The sequence below is a fragment of the Chiloscyllium punctatum genome, chromosome 5, assembly GCF_047496795.1.
Source record: "Chiloscyllium punctatum isolate Juve2018m chromosome 5, sChiPun1.3, whole genome shotgun sequence".
NCBI classification, from domain to species: Eukaryota; Metazoa; Chordata; class Chondrichthyes; order Orectolobiformes; family Hemiscylliidae; genus Chiloscyllium; species Chiloscyllium punctatum.
The window spans coordinates 138354137-138377147 of record NC_092743.1 but is presented as its reverse complement, the minus strand read 5'-3'; the positions used below and the strand labels follow the sequence as shown (position 1 = coordinate 138377147).

Below are 23011 nucleotides of genomic sequence, written 5' to 3'. Positions count from 1 at the left end.
GAGAAAATATCCAAGATTTGTTACATTGAGATTTGTTGACTTCTCGTGACTGAGATATCAGATGATTTTACATAGGTTTAGAAAAATTATTCTATTATCTTCCAAATAAATTCTATTATCTTCCAATATTCAAAAACTATTCATCGGTATCCATGATATGACAACCATCCCAAATTAGGGATTAACACTTGCTACAATCAGCTCAGATGTTTAAGAAAAGGCAAAATAACAATAGTTAGCTTTATGTCTATGATTTAACCTGAAAAAATTCCCAATGAATCCAGGCGAGATTGGAAGAATTACATGCAAGTATAAGTAATTAAAATAGCGAAAAGAGAGGATTACATTCAGAATTACTGATATCTGTGCTGGCACAATTTGAAGAAACTAAAATGCTCTAAATGATTCTTCAAATCTTTGCAAAGGGCATTCAGGAAAACCAAAGACCTGCCAAGATTCTTGTATAGCAACAAACTCCCTCTGAATATTTCATCTTCATGCAGCAGATTTTCAACCCAACCAAGTAGAGACTCATGGGAGAGATGGGGTAAATCTACTTTGCTTTTCAAAACAATTTGATAAATATGTAGAAATCTAGAAAAACAATTTGGAGGGTGATGTTATGTAAGGCAGCTGGTATCTGATGGAGTTAATTGACATCATGAGGTTAGCTCTGCCCATCAGTCTATCATCAGTCTATCTCTTCCTCCATAGATCTAACCAGGCTGCTATATTGCAATACCAGCTGCCAATGCTCAGGTCAGTGTAGCTAACAGCTATGCGTACTTACTTCTAAACTGAACCTGATCAGTCACAAAAGACTGCAATGCATTGTCACTTTGCTGGTAAGTGCTATGTAATAGACCTGTTCAGTTTATCAAGATTAAGCTTACCTTCTGCCAAAGACGTAGTAGAGTCATCCTTCCCCCCCCAATCAGTGACAGTAACTCAGAAGGGGGATTGATAGTACTGCAACTCTCCAAGGCCTCTCAAATGGTTTTGATGTTCACGACCACATCATGCTGCCAGAGGACTGGGGTTCACTATATAAAGCAAATTTCTCAACTTGTAGAGAAGATCTCCTGCAAGTTACAGTCTCCAATCCCTAAGGCTGTGGGCGTTCTGTACCTTACATGTTATGGCAGGTTGGAGTTCTGCTGATTGGGTATAATTGTGGTATGTATAAAATGACACTCCAGTTTCCACTGGATAATGAGATGATTGAATAACTCCCCCTGAACCTTGCCTGGCTACTGTACTGCTGTGAGTGATTGAGACTGATTTTATACATGTAATCTGGGGCAGCACAGTGGCTCAGTGGTTAGCACTGCTGCCTCATAGTGCCAGGGACCCAGGTTTGATTCCAGCCTCGGGCGACTGTCTATGTGGAGTGTGCACATTCTCCCCGTGTCTGTTGGGTTTTCTCTAGGTGCTCTGGTTTCCTCCCACAGTTGTGGCAATGTGCAGGTTTGGACGGATTGGCCATGGGGAATTGCCCATAGTGTCCAGGGATGTGCACTGTTAGGTGGATTAGCCATAGGAAATGTAGGGTTAGATTAGATTACTAGATTAGATTAGATTAGATTAGATTACTTACAGTGTGGAAACAGGCCCTTCGGCCCAACAAGTCCACACCGCCCCGCCGAAGCGTACCCACCCATACCCCTACATCTACATCTACATCAACCCCTTACCTAACACTACGGGCAATTTAGCATGGCCAATTCACCTGACCTGCACATCTTTGGAGTGTGGGAGGAAACCGGAGCACCCGGAGGAAACCCACGCAGACACGGGGAGAATGTGCAAACTCCACACAGTCAGTCGCCTGAGGCGGGAATTGAACCCGGGTCTCCGGCGCTGTGAGGCAGCAGTGCTAACCACTGTGCCACCGTGCCGCCCACGGTTATTGGGTAGGAGGGGTGGGATGCTCTTTAGACAGTCAGTGTGGACTCAATGGGCTGAATAGCCTTGCTTCCACACTGTCGGGATTCTCTGACTCTATCTGCCTGCTACAAACCATGGTACGGTCAAGCAATGAAAGCTGCCATGAAAACAAATTGTTGGGGAAACCCTGTGGAGAGGAAGCAGAGTTCATGTTTTGGGTCCAGTGGCCCTTCGACCAAACATAATAACAGTGAAAACTGCCAGTTGAGCTGGTCAACCAAAGTTTTCAGCCTTGCATTGTCGAGTTCAGGACAGTTGGCTGCTTGTAAGACCATAAGACGATAAGACCTAGGAATGGAAGTAAGGCCATTTGGCCCATCAAATCCACTCTGCCATTCAATCATGGCTGATGGGCATTTCAACACCACTTACCCGCACTCTCCCCGTATCCCTTAATTCCTTGCAAGATTAAGAATTTATCAGTCTCTGCCTTGAAGACATTTAACGTCCCGGCCTCCAATGCGCTCCATGGCAATGAATTCCACAGGCGCACCACTCTCTGACTAAAGAAATGTCTCCGCATTTCTGTTCTAAATTGACCCCCTCTAATTCGAAGGCTGTGCCGATGGGTCCCAGTATCCCCGCCTGATGGAAACAACCTCCTAGCGTCCACTCTTTCCAAGCCATGCATTATCTTGTAAGTTTCTGTTAGATCTCCCCTCTTTGCCTGAGTGATCTGCCTATGAAGTGAGGAGAATATGTTGTTTTTTAATTCATCCTTGGGATGTCAACGTGGCTGGGGTGGCCAAGATTTATGATGCTTCTCTAATTGCCCTTGAAGATATGGTAGTGAGCTGCCTTCTTGAACATTGTTAGGGTAACACCAACAGGGATGACAGGAAGGGAGTTCTAGAATTTGGACCCAGCCACAGTGAAGGAATGACAATGTTGTTGCAGATGAGGATGGTGTGGGATATGGAGGGAACCTTGCAGCTGGTGGTGTTCCATACATCGACTCTCCTTATCCTCCTGGTTGGCAGAGTCATAGATTTGCAAGGGGCTGTCAGAGGAGCTTTGGGGAGCTGCTTATGTGGTACAACCTGCAGATGGTATACACTGCCACCAATGTGCGTCAATGATGAAGTGAGTGAATATTTGTGGATATGGTGCCAATCGAGCGGGCTGCTTTGTCCTGAATGGTATCAAGCGTGGAATAGGGAGTGAGCGGGGAGTATTCCGACACACTCCTGACTTGTGCCATGGAGACAGGCTTTGGGAAAACAAATGGAAGAGTTTGCTGCTGCACATTTGCTAGTTTCTGGTGACCTGCATTCACTTTTTAAAAAATCTGTTTTCTGCAGATAATCCTATCATGTATAAAGTAGAAGGGAATCGACAAGCATTGAAAGTGTTCTTCCATCTTGAGAGCTACAATTTTGTGCAACTTCCTCAAAGGTTACAGAATGGAGGAGGCCTTAAAGTTCACCCAGTACTCTTCACACAAGGTCTTGGATACTTTGCACATATCATAGTTTAGCAATTTCTGCCTTCTTTTCCCTGATATTGCTTAGAATTCCTAAATCTGAGAAATGAACCTGTCTTTCCCATTTAGCGATGGAAAGTATGGAGGGATATTACTACACAGACAATGTGTCCGTGGAGGAATTCCAAGCACAGATCAATGCAACCTCCCTTGAGAATGTAAAACGATACTGTCAAAAGCTCAGGTAAGGACAAGATCGTCCTAAACTTTGTGATAAATATTTCTAGTTGGTATGTGCTTTTTAATATTGAAATTCATTCAAAAGAGACCATTTGCAATGGAATATTTTGCCAAGCCTTTCAACAGTGGATAATGAGATGAAAGCACATCACGTAACTCCAACTTGCATCATGATTGTATTGATTCCAGCTTTTTAAAAAGCCGACGTAACTATAAGTGATGTCATGATATCATTAACAACAGCTGGCAGAGTGGGGTTACAAAGGGCCATGGGGGTAGATGGAGGCATGGGTTATTAAGGAAGAGACTGATTGGTGGCTGGGGAGGGGGTGTGATTTTATAAGGCTGAGGGCTATATGGCCAAGTGGATGAGAAACAGACCAGAACAAATTCACCGACAAACTGAGGCAGCCCTTTCACTCAGCTCACCTCGGCTGCTCTTATTGCTGCCTGTGATGGGTCTGCACAGGCACAAGATCAGTTCTGAAGAAGGGTCATTGGACAAAACAAGTTAACTCCGTTTCTCTCCCCAAAGATGTTGCCAGTGCTGCTGAGTTTCTCAAGCACTTTGCGTTTTTAATTGACGCAAGACCAACTGGATTTCGCATTTTGCTGGAGATCACAGCAGGTCAGTCAGCATCCATGGAGAGAGACCTGTGATGAAGAGTCATCCAGGCTAGGAACATTAGCTTGCTCTCTCTCCACGGATGCTACCTGACCTGCTATGAGAACGTGCAAACTCCACACAGACAGTCACCTGAGGGTGGAATCGAACCCGGGTCCCTGACCCTGTGAGGCAGCAGTGCTAACCACTGAGCCACCGTGCCACCCCTGATTGGTTGGAGGATCAGAAGCTTCTGCTGGGTCCTCCAGCCCTGCCCCTTGTTTACTATTGGACTATCACAGATAGTTTCTTCATTATTCCAAACTCGCATGAATTTAAAGCTACTCAATTTCCCCTCTGGAATCAGTCAATCTGGGGGCCCCTTATTGCACCTTCACCAAAGTAAGCATCTTCCTTGAATCAGGAGACCAGAATTGTGCATGATGCTCTAAATGTGGTCTCAGAATCTTTTAATAAGTCCCTTACTGCCATCTTCCAACTTAATTGCCTTTCTCATTGCTTGTTGTATGTTATGTTAATTTTCTATGAATCGTGCATCTAAATTCCTCTGAATACCGAGATTTATAAGTCTGAGCTCTCTAACAAAAGAATCCTGCTTTTCCAATTTTTCCTACAAATGTAGATAATCTCATGTTTCTTTCTTCATTTGGTATTGCAGTTGGCATTGCCCTTAAATTGTTTATGTCCACCTGCAGCCTTTTGGCATCCATCCCTAGGTGGGGGGGGGTTGCTCTCCCACTTTGCTTTGAACTGTTGGTAAACCTGGGTGTATCTGTGTGGGATTGCTTTGTCCGGCTGGTGTGGACTCAAGCGGCAAGGTGATGCCCCTTGTCAGGATTTTATGGGCAGAATTATAATGCACCCCAGGGTGTAGCTGGAAACATGGTGGCCAGGCCCTGGCTAATTGCAGGAGAGGTCAGAGGCATTTCTGTCAGCAGCAGGTAGCAACCCGCGTGAGAAATCAGCAATGACCCAACGGGCACCAAGTATCCCTGACCACGCAGGAATTTGGTGGCAGCTCAGGGTATAAATAAGAGTTCATAGAATCTTATAAGCCCTACAGTGTGGAAACAGGCCCTTCAGCCCAACAAGACCACATCGACTCTCCAAAGAGTAACCCACCCATACCCATTCCCTATATTTACCCCAGACTAACGCACCTAACCTACACATCCCTGAACACTTTGGGTAATTTAGCATGGCCAATTCACCTCACCTGCACATCTTTGGAAGATGGAGCACCCAAAGGAAACCCGCACAGACACAGGGAGAATGTGCAAACTCCACACAAACCTGGGTCCCTGGTGCTGTGAGGCAACAGTGCTAACTGCTGAGCCACTGTGCCACCCTTTCTGACATTTGAACTCTTTTGTGCTTGTATATGGCTGAGATGTATCTGTTGGGGGAGTGAATGGTGGACAGTGTTGTCAGCCTCTCTCCCTGTGCCCCATTGAGACACCTAGCACATTGGAAAATTTCCCCAGCCTTCCTACACTCTTTGGTCTCATTGGTCAGTAAGCACCTCAGACCTGTCAGACCACGATGACAGCTGAGGTCCCTCCTCTGCTGCGTCACAACTGGCCTTATTTGCCTGAGCCAACCGCATCTTCTTGTTTTTAACAACTAACAACTCTAAACCATTGCCTAACCTAGTCAATGTGCTGAGACCAAATGTCAAGGCCTCTCCTGCCCCAGTGTCTCATGACCTTGGCCCTCGAAGGAAACGAAGAACAGGCAAACAACACTGAACAGCCAGCGATGCCCACGTCCCATGAAGAATACAAAACATGTTTGACGTGATAAGGAGTTGGCCTAATGGTATTATCATTAATGTATCAATCCAGAGGGGGTTCTGGGGACCTGGGTTCAAATCCCGCCACGGCAGATGGTGGAATTTGAGCTCAATTTTTAAAAAACTCTGGGATTAAGAGTCTATTGATGACCATGAATCCATTGCTGATTGTTGGGAAAACCCATCTGGTTCACTAATGTCCTTCAGGGAAGGAAGCTAACATCCTGAAAGTGGTTATATTTGAAATGTTGAGTCCTCCACCTCCTGATGCTGCCTGGCTTACTCTGTTCTTCTCGCCTCCTGCTTGTCTCCCATCCTTCCCTGGTCTGGCCAACATGTGACTCCAGACCCATAGCAATGTAGTTGACTCTTTGACTGCTCTCTGGGATGAACAGTAAATGCTGGTCTGGCCAGTGATGCCCTCATCCCATGAATGAATAAATAAAAAAGGTCTAACAGCATCTGTGGTGAGATATCAGAGTTAATGTCCAGTGACCCTTCCTCAGAACACACGTCCTGTGAACGAATTTTAAAAGAAGTTCAACATCTGAGCCAAAGTTTCTCAATTACAGACGCTGCCCGCACAAGTGATAGCATTGTGATCACATTGCTATCTACAAGATCCCAGGGCTGCAAATGTAATACACTCACTACTAAACAACCTTGAATAAAATAAAGAACTCTGGATGTTATAACACAAGCAGAAATTGGAGAGAAACACAGAGTGAATATTCCCCTTCTTCAGAAAATGCTGCCAGACTTGTTGAGTTTCTCTAGTGTTTTTGTTATAAATCTGACTCAATTTTTTTCCATCTGATTAAAGTTTCATGTCATAACTTGAGTTGGTTTATTTTTAGGGTTTTTAAAACTAATTAATCTAGCTTGTTTAAATATTAATGTAGTGATGTATTTATGGCAAGATCCTAATGTGTACCATTCCCTGATGTAGAGATTCACCAAAACTATTATTCACTAAACTTGCTATGCTATACCTCACCAGATTCAATAAAAAGTAAATGCAGCAAATACACAGGCCAGGCAGCATCTGCAGAGAAACTAAGATAATGTTTGAGGTCAGTTCCATCAGAGTTGGACTCTGAATGCTGTTGCAAAATCTCTGGTGCAGAGTTTAGTGATTAGAGTTTTTTATCTTTGCTCCTTAGCTTATCTGAGTCTATACTTATTTGTAGGTACTTACCTCATATGCTATTTTAAGCTCCTTTTTGTCTGTACTTTCCAGAGAGCACATTTTAATTAAATTCTCGTGTTACAATGACTCAGTCAATGTCCATCTTACAGTAATTATTCCCTATTCAGCAATCCACTTAGAGCCTGATGAACTGCCAAGCTAGACTGTCACTGTTAATTGCTAACTGCTTTACAGTTTCCAAAGTTCTGAGTTGAATTCAAAATATTGGCTGGAAATTATGATTGGCACATGGTAGCTTCTGCAGACTGGATGAGAGTTGTGTGTTGGCATTGTGTGGGCTTTGTAATTACCCAACATCTGTAAACCTCTGAAATGACTCTTAAAACCTGACAATTCTGAGGACTCCAACTCATTGAAACTTGGAGGTTAAAAACTACTAAACTCCTGGTAACAGTTAAGTGACCACGCCCAGACAATAGCTCCCCCACCAAGCCTGACAACTCCACATTGTCCGTGAAATGACTACCCCAATCCTGACTGGGCAAGCCCCTTTTATCACAGTCCAACCCAGAACAGCCACTGAGCTGACGCTCCGCTGGTCTGACCCCACTGAACCTGACCGCACCAACTCTCTACCCCCATCACATCAACTAAGTAACCTAGCCCACACTCGACCCAATTCCATTCCCACACTCCGGATCTGTCTCCGTAAGATCCGATACTCCTGAGCACAGGCGCAAATCCTACCTGCCACACCTCCTGCCCTTGATCTAGCTAAAACACTCATCCACTTCCCTGCCATCCAATTCCCTCTCACTCAGCTGGTACCCTGCCTCCTGCCACTACCTGGCATCAAACTTCCTCACCCACCTGCTACTCTTGACCCCTACCCAAACGCATTCACCCACCTGTTGCCCGACCTTGCACTCTGCACACATTCCCAGCTCTTCTCAGTCTTTGTGTTTGAGTCTACAGGGTGCTTAAACTAGGGAGGTGATGGCCCAGTGGTATAATCACTGGCCTATTAATTCAGAGACACAGGAAAGGTTCAGGGGACCTGGGTTCAAATCCTACCGGGGCTTTCGGGGTCAGAGAGAGGGTCTCTGACCGCTGGATGGACCCTTCTAATTTCAAATCTAATGTTGACCTTGCCTTCATGCACCTGCTGTGCAGCCATGACCTTGTATTCCTTGCTCTGACTAAACACTCTGTGATCTGCCTGTGCTGTATGCAAAGCAAAATATTTCACTGTACCCGGGTACATGTGACAGGAATAAATCAAATCAAATCAACCTGACTAGAAAATCTGTACCATTGAGACCAAAGACTGGATTTCATAATCTGATGAGCTCTGATGAAGGCTCCTGTCTGAAACATTGACCTGCTGTGCTTTTTCTAGCTCCACATATTATCAACCTTGACTTTTCAGCATCTGCAGCCCTCACTATTTCTGATATGCAGCATCTCCCTTATATCAAAGCTCCAGGTTAACAGATGCAGGCTCTACCTGAGTTACAATTTTTTGCTGGTTTGTAGGTTATCTTCTGCTTTGGAGACAATGAAGACTGCTGAACTTAAACATCCCATGGACAAATGAATGGTGCAAACCAAGTTGACACAATTGTTTAAGCGTAGCGAAGTTACCTTATTGGATGTGAGGTCCCCTAATCCTCAACTGTTGAGGCAAAATGAGTATATGAAGGGATGAGGTCATCATAGATTGTGTACATATTACCAAATGTTAGTGGCAAGAGAGCCCGGAAACCTTAGATATGTCCGTGAGGTCTTGAATCCTCTTCCAGCATCTAGTTGAATATCTTGGGCATGTTTCACTGACTATTGTTACTTGTTATTAGTTCAAGAAAATCTGCACAATGGTTTTCTAGGGCTTTCTGAGTGTTTCTCCAGCCCATGACGCTTTTATTTTAAACAATGTGTGACAGCTAGCTTTCAGAACTGATAATTTCTTTTAACCTTAGGAAGGTTTGCAACCTTGCAAGGTAAAGAAACATACTTCAAGGTTTCTGTTAGAACATTTTGGACTTGTTTCCTTTGTTTCTGTAAGCTAAGCTAAGCCAATAGTTTAGAAAAAAGACACCTTTTGAGTTGTACTTACAATTTTGGGCAGTTTTGCAAAGGTTTTCAAGTGTAAAGTGGCTCCTGAGAAAGGGAAAAGATAGTTAGATTTATTTACCCAGGAAGAGGAAGGAGTCAGTGATCATCCTATATTGGAGGTGTTTGGATAAAACTCTGAAGAAGTTATTTAAAACTGAGTATGTTTAAGCTAGGTGTATGGTAGCTCCAGGAAGAAACTATCAGATTTACCAGTCTGGGAGTTGAAGTCAAATTAAGCCCATTAAGTGTTAGACAAAGGGATTTTCTGACTTGACAAGGGGTACTTTTGGGTAATGTACAAGGGTTTTGGGATAAAAGAAGTGTTATTTGTGATTCCTGCAATTATACTTCACCTTGTGTTTCAAACTCTTCCGGTTTGGGCTGTAAGTGAATCGTTTTGTTTAGTCTATTTTATCTTCATTCCTTATGCTTCATAAACTTCAGTTCCATTGCTAGAATAAAGTAACATTATGTGCTTATATTTTGATGAGAGACTACCTCATTAAAACCAAACACAACAAAATGTCAGATCGAGTCAGATTTCAACCTGGGACCTGATTTGTCCACAATCACGCCAGTCGATATCCTAACAATATTGCACTCATTAAATTGCTCAGGTTCCTGGTAGACACTCCTCCTGCAGGTGCTCATCACCCCTGGCTGTGCTGGATTACAGAATCACCCACAGAGGCTGCTTTCATTCATCACTGAGAAATTGTTAAAACGGGTTGGGGTACCAAAATTTACTGGGTATATTAAATAAAGAAGGACATAGAACTACCAGCGTCTAGAGCTGGAGAAGGTGGAGAACAGACTCATTTTAAACAACTTAAATGTGGGACTACATTTATTGTTTTATTAATTCATTTGCAGAGTCTTTCTGTCATTGAAAGACTGGCATTTTATTGCTGATCCCGCGAGATAATGGGTTTTGTTAAGTCAAAATTAACTTCTCAATTAAATTCTGAAGTTGAAATGAGTTCTGCTTGAGGTATTTATATGTATGCTAGAACTTACCAAAATCGATATAATTGAATCTGGGATCCTGCTAATGACTAATTGGGGTTGGTTGTCCGTCCTATGACAAAGGTTAAAAGCTTCATTCCGAAGGCACCCATTTGTGGCAGGAGCTGGAACTACATGTGGGTGTTCAGAACTGTCAGTCTACTTCAACTTGATAAGCTGGACTCCTGAAATGATCTATTCTGGATTTATTTACTTGACTTTTTCTGGGAACTTCTTCTAACGGCTTCAGTCTTTCCACAGGGCTTTCTATCTCGTCAAATCAAATCTGCCTCCGAATTCATCCAAAGCAGCTGCAATAGATAAGGTAATTAAGACAAATGTTAAAAACCTTTATATTTAAAACCAAGTGAGTTTCATTCGTACATTGCATGGATTAAAATTTGGAAAATTGTTATTAGCTGTGAAAATGTTGAGTGTCTTATAGAATGGAGAAGCTATTGTCAATTTTTTAGAGGAAAATAAATTCCTTTAATTTCCTTGTAGAGTCCAGAAAGTTTTTTGCAGCTATGATTCTGGTTCACTTATGTTCTTCGTCAGCTTAACCTGCTGCCCTAAGGTACCTGAAGAGAAGGTATTGACTTTGGTGTTGTCTTCTCCTTGCAGTTTATGAGGCCCCTCAATGCTTTGGATGAACTTCATCGGCTGATGGAATCCTTTATCAAGTCTAAACGTACAGCATCCTGTGCTTATACAGCCTGCAGTGCCTCTGGTGTTGGCTTATTGTCAGTTTCTTCTGAGCTTTGCAGTCGCTTGGGAGCCTGCCTCATCGTGATGTGCAATAGCGGAGTTCACCGGTACGAGAGCCTTTGACTTTTCCAATCATTAGAAACCTTATAGAAAAGCTGTATAAAACCCTCGTTAGGCCGCATTTGGAGTCTTGTGTGCCATTCTGGTTGCCAAACTACCAGCAGGACATGGAAGCTTTGAAAAGAGTGCAGAGAAGGTTCAGCAGGACTTTGCCTGGTCTCGAGGGCATTGGCTATGGGGAAAGGTTGAAAAGACGAGGATTGCTTTCACTGGAATGACGGAGGCTGAGGGGAGATTTGATAGAGGGTTACAAAATTCTGAGAGGCATTGACCAAGTGGATAGGCAGAGGCTTTTTCCCAGGGTTGAAGTTTCTATTACAAGGAGGCACAGGTTCAAGGTGAGAGGGGGACAGTTTAAGGGAGATATGCGAGGGAAGGTTTTCATGCAGTGACTGGTAGGAGCCTGGAATGCTGGTGGAAGTCGGCATGCTGGCAATGTTTAAGAGGCATCTGGATAGTTACATGAATAGGGAGGGAAGAGAGGGATATGGACCGAATAAGGCCAGAAGATTTGTTTTTTAGTTTAACATGGGCATAATGATCAGCACAGGCTTGGAGGGCCAAAGGGCCTGTTCCTGTGCTGTAATTCTCTTCTTTTATCTTTGTGGATAATAAAGTTGTCTTTTTTTCTGACATAGGAGATGTAAGTTAATATTTCCATGCTGCCTGAATTGTAAGCCCATATTTGACACTTCTCAGTGTGAGTGCGGCAAATCAAGTCCTGGGTATTGGTTGTTTAAGAAGAGTAAATGTAGAATGATGGGATCTTGTAGTGGGGCAAGTCTAACTCTGGAACTTCTCGTAACTGGTTTTCTTCTGCCTTTCTGTGATTTACTGCGAGTGAAGATGATGGATATTGGGATAGGATGGACAGACTGGGCTTGTTTCACTGGGGTTTTAGAGTGAGGGTTCATTTGATTGAAGTATATAAGATTCTGGACGGTCTTGACAAGATGGACTACACAAGCATGTTTCCGTTTGTGAATACAGACTGGGGGCCATTGTTATAAAGTGAGGATAGAGCTGAGGTTGTGCAACTTTGGAACTCTCTGCCTCAGATGATGGTGGAAATGGATTCATTGATGATTTTCAGGCAGAGATTCTTGTTAGGCAAGGGAATCAAAGCCTAGTCTCTAGGCTTGGGCTGACAAGTGACAAATAACATTCACACTGCACAACTACCAGGCAATCTCATTTTTCCAGGATTTTAACCCAGCGACAATGTAGGAATGGCAATATATTTCCAGGTCAGGATTGGGAGTGGCTTAGAGGGGAACTTCAAGGTGGTGGTGTTCCTATGTATCTGCTGCCCTTGTCATTCCAGATGGAAGTGGTTGTGGGTTTGGAAGGTGCTGTCTAAGAATCTTTGGTGAATTTCTGCAGTGCACCTTGTCGATAGTACACACTGCTGCTACTTGTCCCCATGCAAGTCTTTTGCTCAAATAATTCAACCAGATTCACGAAATAGGACCTTTTCTTCAAAAATCCATTCTCTTTAGTCAACTAATATTTGTCACATGATCTCTGATGATAAATCTCCCTTCGCTTGATGTTTCACTGATATGTTTACAATTACCTGCTTTAATTCCCTCCCTCTCTTTGTTGATTGCATGGGTGCCCTTAGCATGATCTTCTGCCTAAGTTTACACCCATACCAACAATGAATATCTTTCCTACATCCATCTGTTTTGTGTTCTCAGTGTGACACACTATTCACTCTCACTGAAATCTTAGAACAGGAATTGTCATCTGCGACTGACATTTTGATGAGACGTGGAGCACTGTAATGCCAGACTCCTAATTAAATACTTTGGATGAACTTTCCAATTTAGCCGGCTTTATTAACCTTGGGCAGCTTGCTAGCACAAATCATTGACCACAAGCCAATGTGAACAACACCAGGATTAAAGACAAATTAAGTACTGTTAGATTGCTTCCTCCATTTCAAGTCAACTTTCTTGATGAGTCATGGTATTTAAGAGAAACATTTGTTGGCAGTAGTGGATTTTTATTTCAGTTATTAATTTGATTACACTTTTAAAACATTGCATTGGTAAGACTCACCTTCTGTGGACTTTAGCATTTTCAAGATACGTCATTTACAGCATCAGAGAATAGACATAAAAGGCTGTCGTTGGCAGATTAGCAGCACCCTTCCAAGTGTCTCTGATGTTACACTTTTCTTTCTTCAAGTTCAAAGTCGTTAAAAGTCTAGACCAGCATCTTAACCAGCTGTTACTAGACAAGTTGATGAGGGTCGAGCAGTGGATGTGGTGTATATGGACTTCAGTAAGGCATTTGATAAGGTTCCCCATGGTAGGCTCGTTCAGAAGGTCAGGAGGAATGGGATGCAGGGAAATTTAGGTGTCTGGATACAGAATTGGCTGGTCGACAGAAGACAGTGAGTGGTAGTGGAAGGAAAATATTCTGCCTGGAAATCAGTGGTGAGTGGTGTTCCACAGGGCTGTGTCCTTGGGCCTCTACTGTTTGTAATTTTTCTTAATGACTTGAATGAGGAAATTGAAGGATGGGTCAGCAAGTTTGCAGACGACACAAAGGTTGGAGGTGTCGTTGACAGTATAGAGGACTGTTGTAAGCTGCAGTGGGACATTGACAGGATGGAGAGATGGGCTGAGAAGTGGCAGATGGAGTTCAACCTGGATAAATGTGAGGTGATGCATTTTGGAAGGTTGAATTTGAAAATAGAGTATAGGATTAAAGACAGGATTCTTGGCAGTGTGGAGGAACAGAGGGATCTTGGTGTGCAGGTACATAGATCCCTTAAAATGGCCACCCAAGTGGACAGGGTTGTTAAGAAAGCACATGATGTTTTGGCTTTCATTAACAGGGGGATTGAGTTTAAGAGTTGTGAGATCATGTTGCAGCTCTATAAAACTTTGGTTAGACCGCACTTGGAATACTGCGTCCAGTTCTGGTCGCCCTATTATAGGAAAGATGTGGATGCTTTGGAGAGGGTTCAGAGGAGGTTTACCAGGATGCTGCCTGGACTGGACGGCTTATCTTATGAAGAGAGGTTGACTGAGCTCGGACTTTTTCATTGGAGAAAAGAAGGAAGAGAGGGGACCTAATTGAGGTGTACAAGATAATGAGAGGCATAGATCGGGTCGATAGCCAGAGACTATTTCCCAGGGCAGAAATGGCTAACACGAGGGGTCATAGTTTTAAGCTGTTTGGCAGAAAGTATATAGGGGATGTCAGAGGCGGGTTCTTTACACAGAGAGTTGTGGGAGCATGGAATGCGTTGCCAGCAGCAGTTGTGGAAGCGAGGTCATTGGCGGTATTTAAGAGACTACTGGACATGCATATGGTCACAGAAATTTGAGAGTTCGTACATTAGGTTTACCTTAATTGAGGATCAATGGTCGGCACAACATCGTGGGCTGAAGGGCCTGTTCTGTGCTGTACTGTTCTATGTTCTATGTTCTACAGAAGGACTGATGGAGAAGGAAAACTCTGGCACAATGGAAGCTTTGGGGCAGTAATGTATTCTTGTGGAGCTGTGTAGATCCTGGCAATTCTCAGGTTGTCCAAGTTAAGGTCTTTAGTTATAATATCAATAGGCACCAGAGAGGCTGCTCAAAAAGTGAGTCATGATTAGAGTGGTGCTGGAAAAGCACAGCAGGTCAGGCAGAATCTGAGGAGCAGGAAAATCGACGTTTCAGGCAGGAGGACCTTGTGTTGCTGTCTGCCACCAGGGATTCAAGCTAAACCATGAATGAATTTTACCCCCACAATGTCATAGTCATAGAGTCATAGAGACATACAGCACGGAAACAGATTAGATTAGATTAGATTACTTACAGTGTGGAAACAGGCCCTTCAGCCCAACAAGTCCACACCGCCCCGCCGAAGCGTAACCCACCCATACCCCTACATCTATATCTACATCTACCCCTTACCTAACACTACGGACAATTTAGCATGGCCAATTCACCTGACCTGCACATCTTTGGACTGTGGGAGGAAACCGGAGCACCCGGAGGAAACCCACGCAGACACGGGGAGAACGTGCAGTCAGTAGCCTGAGGCGGGAATTGAACCCGGGTCTCTGGCGCTGTGAGGCAACAGTGCTAACCACTGTGCCACCGTGCCGCCCAGTCCTTCAGTCCAACTCGTCCATGCCGACCAGATATCCTAAATTAATCTAATCCCATTTGCCAGTATTTGGCTCATATCCCTCTAAGCCCTTCCTATTCATATACCTATCCAGCTGCCTTTTAAATGTTGCAATTGCACCAGCCTCCACCATTTCCTCTGGCAACTCATTCCATACATGCACCACCCTCTGTCTGAAAAAGTTGCCCCTCAGCCCCTTTTTACCTTAAACCATGCCCTTCATGACTAAATAAACTTCTAAAAAGTGAACTCTCAGCCTCCGATGGTGCAGGGAAAATAATCCCAGTCAATCAGCTTCTCCCTGGAGCTCAAACCGCCCAACCCTGGCTACAACCTTGTAAATCTTTTCTGAACCATTTCAAGTTTTACAACATCTTTCTTACAGCAGGGAGGCCAGAACTGAATACGGTATTCCAAAAGTGATCGAAACAATGTCCTGCACAGCCTCTACATAGCCTCCCGACTCCAATACTCAATGCAATGACCAATAAAGGCAAGTGGACCAAACGCTTTCATCACGATCCTGTCTACTTGCAACTCTGCTTTCAATGACCTACAAACCTGTACCCCAGGATCTCTTTAGATTAGATTAGATTACAGTGTGGAAACAGGCCCTTTGGCCCAACAAGTCCACAGCGACCCTCCGAAGAGCAACCCACCCAGACTCATTTACCTCTTCACCTAACACTACGGGTAATTTAGCAAGGCCAATTCACCTAACCTGCCCATCTTTGGACTGTGGGAGGAAACCCACACAGACACAGGGAGAATGGCGACTGTCTGTATGGAGTTTGCGCAGAAATGGGAATTGAACCCAGGTCTCTGGTGCTGTGAGGCAGCAGTGCTAACCACTGTGCCTCCGTACTGTACTGTACTGAATATTCGGCAACATTCCCAGGACCCAATCATTAAGTGTATCAGGATTGGGGATAATATTATAATTGAAATACTAAATCCTCAGTTTTTTGAGCGTCAACACACAAACATTTATTATTTTAGTGGGGACAGACCTGATGCACTCCAGAACTTGATCTTAGAAACCCGACAGTTTGGAAACAGGCCCTTTGGCCTAACAAGTCCACACCAACCCGCCGAGGAGTATCCCAATCAAACCTATTTCCTCATCCTATTACTCTACATTTACCCTGACTAATGCACCTAGCCTACACATTCCTGGACACTATGGCTAATTTTGCATGGTCAATTCACCTAACTTGCACATCTTTGGACTGTGGGAGGAAACCGGAGCACCTAGAGGAAACCCACGGAGACACGGGGAGAATGTGCAACCTCCACACAGACAGTCGCCTGAGGCTGGAATTGAACCCGGGTCCCTGGTGCTGTGAGGCAGCAGTGCTAACCACTGAGCCACCATGCCATGAAGCCTAGTCCAGATTCCCTGCTTCAGAAAGGCAGAGGTGGGTACTGCAGATACTGGAGATTACAGTCAGAATTCCTGATGAAGGGCTTTTGCCTGAAACATCGATTTTCCTGCTCCTCGGATGCTGCCTGACCAGCTGTGCTTTTCCAGCACCACTCTAATCTTGACTCCCTGCTTTAGAAAGACCTTTATTTCTTTATTCTTCTCATTTTTCCTGAAGAATTTGTACCTTGATATTGTTGTACATAAAATGGTGCTGGAAATGGCAACTCTACTGTTTTCACTGTACTCACGAATCCCTGTACTTCAGTACATGTGACAATAAACCCCAGGTCTAATTCTTGTCTCTTGTGTAGGTGTTTCCCATTGAAACATTCCATTTACCACTCTGCTTAAAACAGCTGGCTTCAGATCGATCAAACCCGTCATTGTGTTTGGAATAGTTAGTATGTGAGGTCTTTGTGTAGTTATCGGTTACAAGTCACTGTTGCAATTGTAGTTGTTCAGACTAACTGTATGTTTGTAATTGTTGTCTTTTTTACTGTTCACAAGAGAGAACGTGTAAAAGCCTGTTGAAAGACGAATGAGACACATCGTGTGGGGGTCTGTCACTGCCACAGGGCACCACCAGAACCAATTAACAAAAACTGAGAAACTCAGCAGATCTGGCAGCATCTGTGGGGAGAAAGCAGAGTTAACACTTAAAATCCAGTGACCCGTCCTCACAACTGGACCCCCGAAACATTAACTCTGCTTTCACTCTACATGGATGCTGCCAGGCCTTTTGAGTTTCTCCAGGAACTTCTATTTCTGTTCCAGGTTTCTGGCATGCACAGTTCCTTACTTTATTCATGTATATTTTTGTTAAGTTCAATCACTGTTGTAATGTGGGATACATGGGAAGGAGTTGGTGCACCGCATGCTCCCTGTTGATGGCTGGGCACCATGAATACCGTCCCTTTTTGGAAATAGTGCCATGGAATTTTATGTTAGAGACAACAAAACTGCAGATGCTGGAATCCAAAGTAGACAGGCAGGAGGCTGGAAGAACACAGCAAGCCAGGCAGCATCAGGAGGGGGAGAAGTTGACGTTTTGGGTTATAACCCTTTTTCAGGACTGGAGGTGGGTGCAGGGGGAGCTGCAGATCCCATCCCTTGGTCCTGAAAAAGGATTACACTGGAAACATTGACTTCTCCACTTCCTGATGCTGCCTGCCTTGCTGTGTTCATCCAGCCTCCTGCCTGTCTACCATAGAATTTTATGTGTCCATCTGAGCAGGAAGAGGAGAGAATTTTGCTTTAACAGTTCACCTGAAAGTAAAGGTCTTACCAGACCATGGGGCTGCTCTCCCATTACAGAGAGACAACTGGTGGAGATTTAACCTGAGGGCCACCACACCAAAGGCACAGGGAAAGGTTGAAGAGGAGGGTAACCTCGACAGGTGTGGGAATTGAACCCACTCTGTTGGTATTATTCTGTATGGCAATCCCCATCGGTCCAGCCAACTGAGCTAAAATAACCTCACTGACAGTCCAGCCTTCCCTCAGCACTGCACTGAGTGTCTGCCTTACTTTGTGTTGTGTGCTCAGCTCCTGCAATGGATCTAGACACTGTAGCCTTCTGAATCAGTGGCAAGTGTGCTGCTAATTGAGCCGTGACAGACACGGTTGCTTTAACGGAAGTATAAGTTACTTCTTTCAAAGTATGTCTTGTTTTGCACCCATTTGCTTTATTAGGAATAATTGTAACCAAGAATTCCTGATCAATTATTTACAGTGAGCAATTATCCTGTGTTATATTCGATAACCTGGATAGTTTCAGATTGATTTTAGCAATGCAACTGACAGACAGATGGTTGCAACTGGTATTAGTGCGGAATGGCATGTTACTGCCAGGATCTTGTTATAGGTAGGCAATCCAGAAAGCTGGACTGTTGGTTTAGAGACTTGAGTTTGAATCCCATCAGGAAAACCTGAACTCAATTAATTCAAAGGATCTGGAATTTATAAGCCCGAATCCATAATGGTGACCACGAGACAACAGGATTGCTGTAAAATCCTATTTGGAGCTGTAGGAATTATAAACAGGATTATCCCAACCCTAACTCCTCTTGTTTTAACATGAAGTGAATAAGATGTTGTGTGAAGTATTGAAGCTAGACTGGCTAGTCCAGAGGTCAGGATGCTACCACTGCACTACCATTGCTCAGTCACAGATTGCTTCAAGTAACAGTGCCATTTCACCTATTTCCAACGTAATCCTCCAAAAATGGTTCATTTAACTTTAAGTGGCAGCAATTAGCATTAATTATCCCCGTCTGATCATGAGTAACTGTGGTGGACTTCGGAGCATGACTATTTGAATCAAGGAAACAAAAGAGCAACGAGTTGAGTTAGCATTGAAAGCTGATGAATTGCTCGGTATTATTGCTCATTAATATTGCCAAGTACCTCTTCAGTTCCATCATTGGCAAGTTGCACTAGTCCTCCATTAATTTTGAATTTTGGCTTGATTCCGCACCAGCTTTGAAAGCCCAACAATGAATTAGTTGAGGTGTTCATTTTGCGGGAATTGGCCAGACCATCAGATGGAGGTTTGGGACCAAGGAGAGACAATAATCTGATTGACGGAACTGGAAAATCTCTCTCCATGGATTGTAGAAAAGGAGTCAGCACTCACCAATAACACAATCAGGGACAACATTTCAGTGGCTCTTGGGCTCATTTACCCTTTCAAAGGCTTAGACTTTACACTGAATGGAGGGTGATACCTTTTGACAATTGTCGAAAAGAACATTGTGGTAGATTGTTTCATTTATTGCTGACTTCTGACAGTGTGTTTGGAATTATATTTTTTCATAACCTCAGCATTACCCAACTTGACATGCTACCTTTTACATTTTAAACAATTGGCCTGATGGAAGTAGAGCCCAAAACAGGAAATAACAGTGGGTTCGTGAATCGAGGGTACCTCATGTCTTGTGCGAACATTAATGATGAATACGAATCTGGGAAAGTCTTGAGTCGACTTTGTTACAATTTTCATGGATTTTAGTGAGAAACTTGAATACCCTGTTATTAACTAAAACGATCACCAATCAATATTGCACATTTTAAAACAAAAGAATTTTATTCTATGATAATTAAAGAAAGCAAACACTTCATACTAAAGACTGGTCTGAGGTTTTTACTTGATTTTCACATCAGAAAGCACTTTAGTACAAAATGATATATACTTATAACCAAAAACCTCAAGTGAATTTTCTCTTTTCAACTGATATTTAGCTAATCGGCCTTTGGCAAGTTACCACATTCTTGAAGGTTATCAATTTCTTGGGATGATCTCTAAGTTTTTCTGCAGCTGACATTGCAAGGTCTGGGACCTTTCAGCTCAAAGTTGCAATTCAATCGCAAATTCTGTGTGGTGACTTAACTCTTTTATTAGACACACCCAGTCTATTATCCTTGCCCACAGTTTTGCTGCAGCTCTTGGTAAATTGTCCTTAATGTGATATGCTATTCACTGTGACCTGACTGTCAATCCCTTTCAAAAGTTCCACGCTCAGTAAAAATTCCCAGTCATTTGTCCATTATGACAAAGCCAAGATTTTGATTGAAAGAACAGTCGAAGGAACTGAGGGCAATACAAGACAGACACAGACCAAAGATCCATGTTGATTGATGCCAGCTACACTTTTGAGAGTTTAAAAGCAGCATCAAGCACTCAATGCAATTCTGATTGGGGCTCCTGAAGGGCCTGGTCTTTTGGGAACCAGATAACTTGGATATCAGCATGAATGCGAGGCACCCATCAGCATATTTCTTGCACTCCCTGTTAAGTATCATCAATGTGACAACAGAAGGGAACTTTCTGGTTTCATTTAAGTTATTAGACACATATGTTCATCTGATGACCTTGCGATATATTGGGGATGGACTGTCGGGAATGAAAGCTGTTGGAAAACCTTCTCTGTTATGGAGGAACTGCAGGCTCATTATTACTGCTTCCAACTGCCCCCTGTCACTTCCTCCATCATGAACCCAGGAAGTGGTGTTATCATAGTCAGATGTAAAGGAAATTATTCACCTAACAACCCTTCACTCTCTCCACGGTGATCCACCATATACACCTGAGTGTAAGTATAGAGTCGAAAAGTGTGGTGCTGGAAAAGCACAGCAGGTCAGGCAGCGTCCGAGGAGCAGGAGAGTCGACGTTTCGGGCATAGCCCTTCATCAGGGATAATCAACGTTTGCGGGAAGGTATTGGGGAAAAAGGTTTGGAAACTTGGGATTTGTTTATTTTTATTTATGTCATAACGTGAGGAGGAAGCTGCATTTGAGGTGTACGTGGACAAAACTGGACAACTTTTCACTGCTTCAGCGTGATCATCTACATTCAGAATTCATCCCAAACTACACAAACTAATGTTGATTGATGCCAGCTACACTTTTGACAGTTTAAAAGTAGCATCAAGCACTCAATGCAATTCTGATTGGGGCTCCTGAAGGGCCTGGTCTTTTGGGAACCAGATAACTGTCAAAGATGTTTAGGCAGTCAATTTTCAGTAGAGATGTAATATAAGAGTTTGTTATGGTAAAGGCTGGTGACAGGAAAAGTAAGGGTTGCTTGACTGAGGGAACACAAGTTCCAGTTGTAAAGCTGTTGCATTATCCCATTGCCCCATGTGTTTCATTAGCAAACAAAAGCTGCATCATAGGAGATCATGTGTTTTTGATGTTGCTTTATGGTCATCTCTTGTGTACTTTTGCATTCCTTCGTAAATCCAGCACATTTATTAGCAGCAAACATTTTCTGCTAAATAGACACTTGTGAATTTCCTACTGATGTGACTGACTTTGCAATAGATGCTACGCAGTACATTGCAACTGGGTCTCTTTCACTAGGTAAGGAAACTAATTAATTTTATGGAGAATCAAGTCCACATTTATCCTACTCAGAAAAGTGATCTGCTGTGTTTATAGGCACTCCATTTCTTTCCATGTCAGTAAATCCTTTGAATAATTAATATTTTCTTCACCTTTCAAGGGCTCATGACTTTGCGATTAGAATAGAGTTGCATTTTGGTGAATGAATTAGGTATAAAATAAGTTGTATAAAGAAACTAAGTTATTAAGTATCCATGTACATATGTGTCTAATAACTTAAATGAAACCAGAAAGTTCCCGTCTGTTGTCCCATTGATGATACTTAACAGGGAGTGCAAGAAATATGCTGATGGGTGCCTCGCATTCATGCTGATATCCAAGTTATCTGGTTCCCAAAAGACCCTTCAGGACCCTTCAGGAGCCCCAATCAGAATTGCATTGAGTGCTTGATGCTGCTTTTAAACTCTCAAAAGTGTAGCTGGCATCAATCAACATTAGTTTGTGTAGTTTGGGATGAATTCTGAATGTAGATGATCACGCTGAAGCAGTGAAAAGTTGTCCAGTTTTGTCCACGTACACCTCAAATGCAGCTTCCTCCTCACGTTATGACATAAATAAAAATAAACAAATCCCAAGTTTCCAAACCTTTTTCCCCAATACCTTCCCGCACTCCTTCCACTTTAGCTGACATTCTGTAATGTCTTCTGATTGTTCTCTGGCAACCTTGTGCCCAGTCCACCAGGATGACCTCTATGTCCATGCTGCCAGGGTGACGCTCGTTCTGACACCACCATGGTGACCAACTCTGGGGGAAAAAGACACAAAGAGGTGATACATAAATCGTCAACAACATAAAGGTGGCCATCATTGGAGAGCAGTGGGGTTGAATTTCAAAGTAAGCTATGAAGAATAAAAACTAGCAATTCACCAACTCCCAATGTACCAGACTCTGCGATAACAGCTTAAAACTTATGACCTCCACCATCTAGAAGGATAAAGGCAGCAGATGCTTGGAACATCACCAGCTGCAAATTACTTTGTAAGCTCCATATCATCCTGACTTGGAACTGTTCCTTCACTGTGGTTGGGTCAAACCTTGGACCTTGCTTCCTAATAGCAACTTGCTCATTGTTTTTTGAGGACTGTACTGCTGAGATCCTGGAGCTGGATATCAATGTGACTCAGGACAACAGAGAAGACATCTGTCACCCCTGTCAACATTAGCAATGATGAGCCATTCAGTAGGTTGCTGCCAGGAGTTACATAGCCCAGGGTGGGGACCTTTTTTTATTCACTCACAGGATGTGGGTATCACTGGCTGGGCCTGCATTTATTGCCCCTTCCTAGTTGCTCTTGAGAAGTTAGTGGGGAGTTGCCTTCTTGAACTGCTGAGGTCAACGTGCTGTAGGTAGATCTATAACGTTGTCATGGGAGGATTCCAGGATGTTAACCTCATGATATTGCAAGAACGATGATATATT

At 43.4% G+C, this 23011-nt stretch overlaps 1 protein-coding gene across 3 annotated transcripts in view; it reads left to right on the top strand.

Annotated features, from left to right (window-relative positions):
• prex2 (phosphatidylinositol-3,4,5-trisphosphate-dependent Rac exchange factor 2) overlaps positions 1-23011 on the top strand; it is a 339323-nt gene that overhangs the window by 260399 nt on the left and 55913 nt on the right. For all 3 annotated transcript variants that reach the window (XM_072571479.1, XM_072571478.1, XM_072571480.1), the window contains exons 34-37: positions 3249-3392; positions 3500-3614; positions 10559-10622; positions 10922-11112. In XM_072571479.1, the coding sequence (XP_072427580.1) occupies positions 3249-3392; positions 3500-3614; positions 10559-10622; positions 10922-11112 (514 nt within the window). The remainder of the gene's footprint in view (positions 1-3248; positions 3393-3499; positions 3615-10558; positions 10623-10921; positions 11113-23011) is intronic.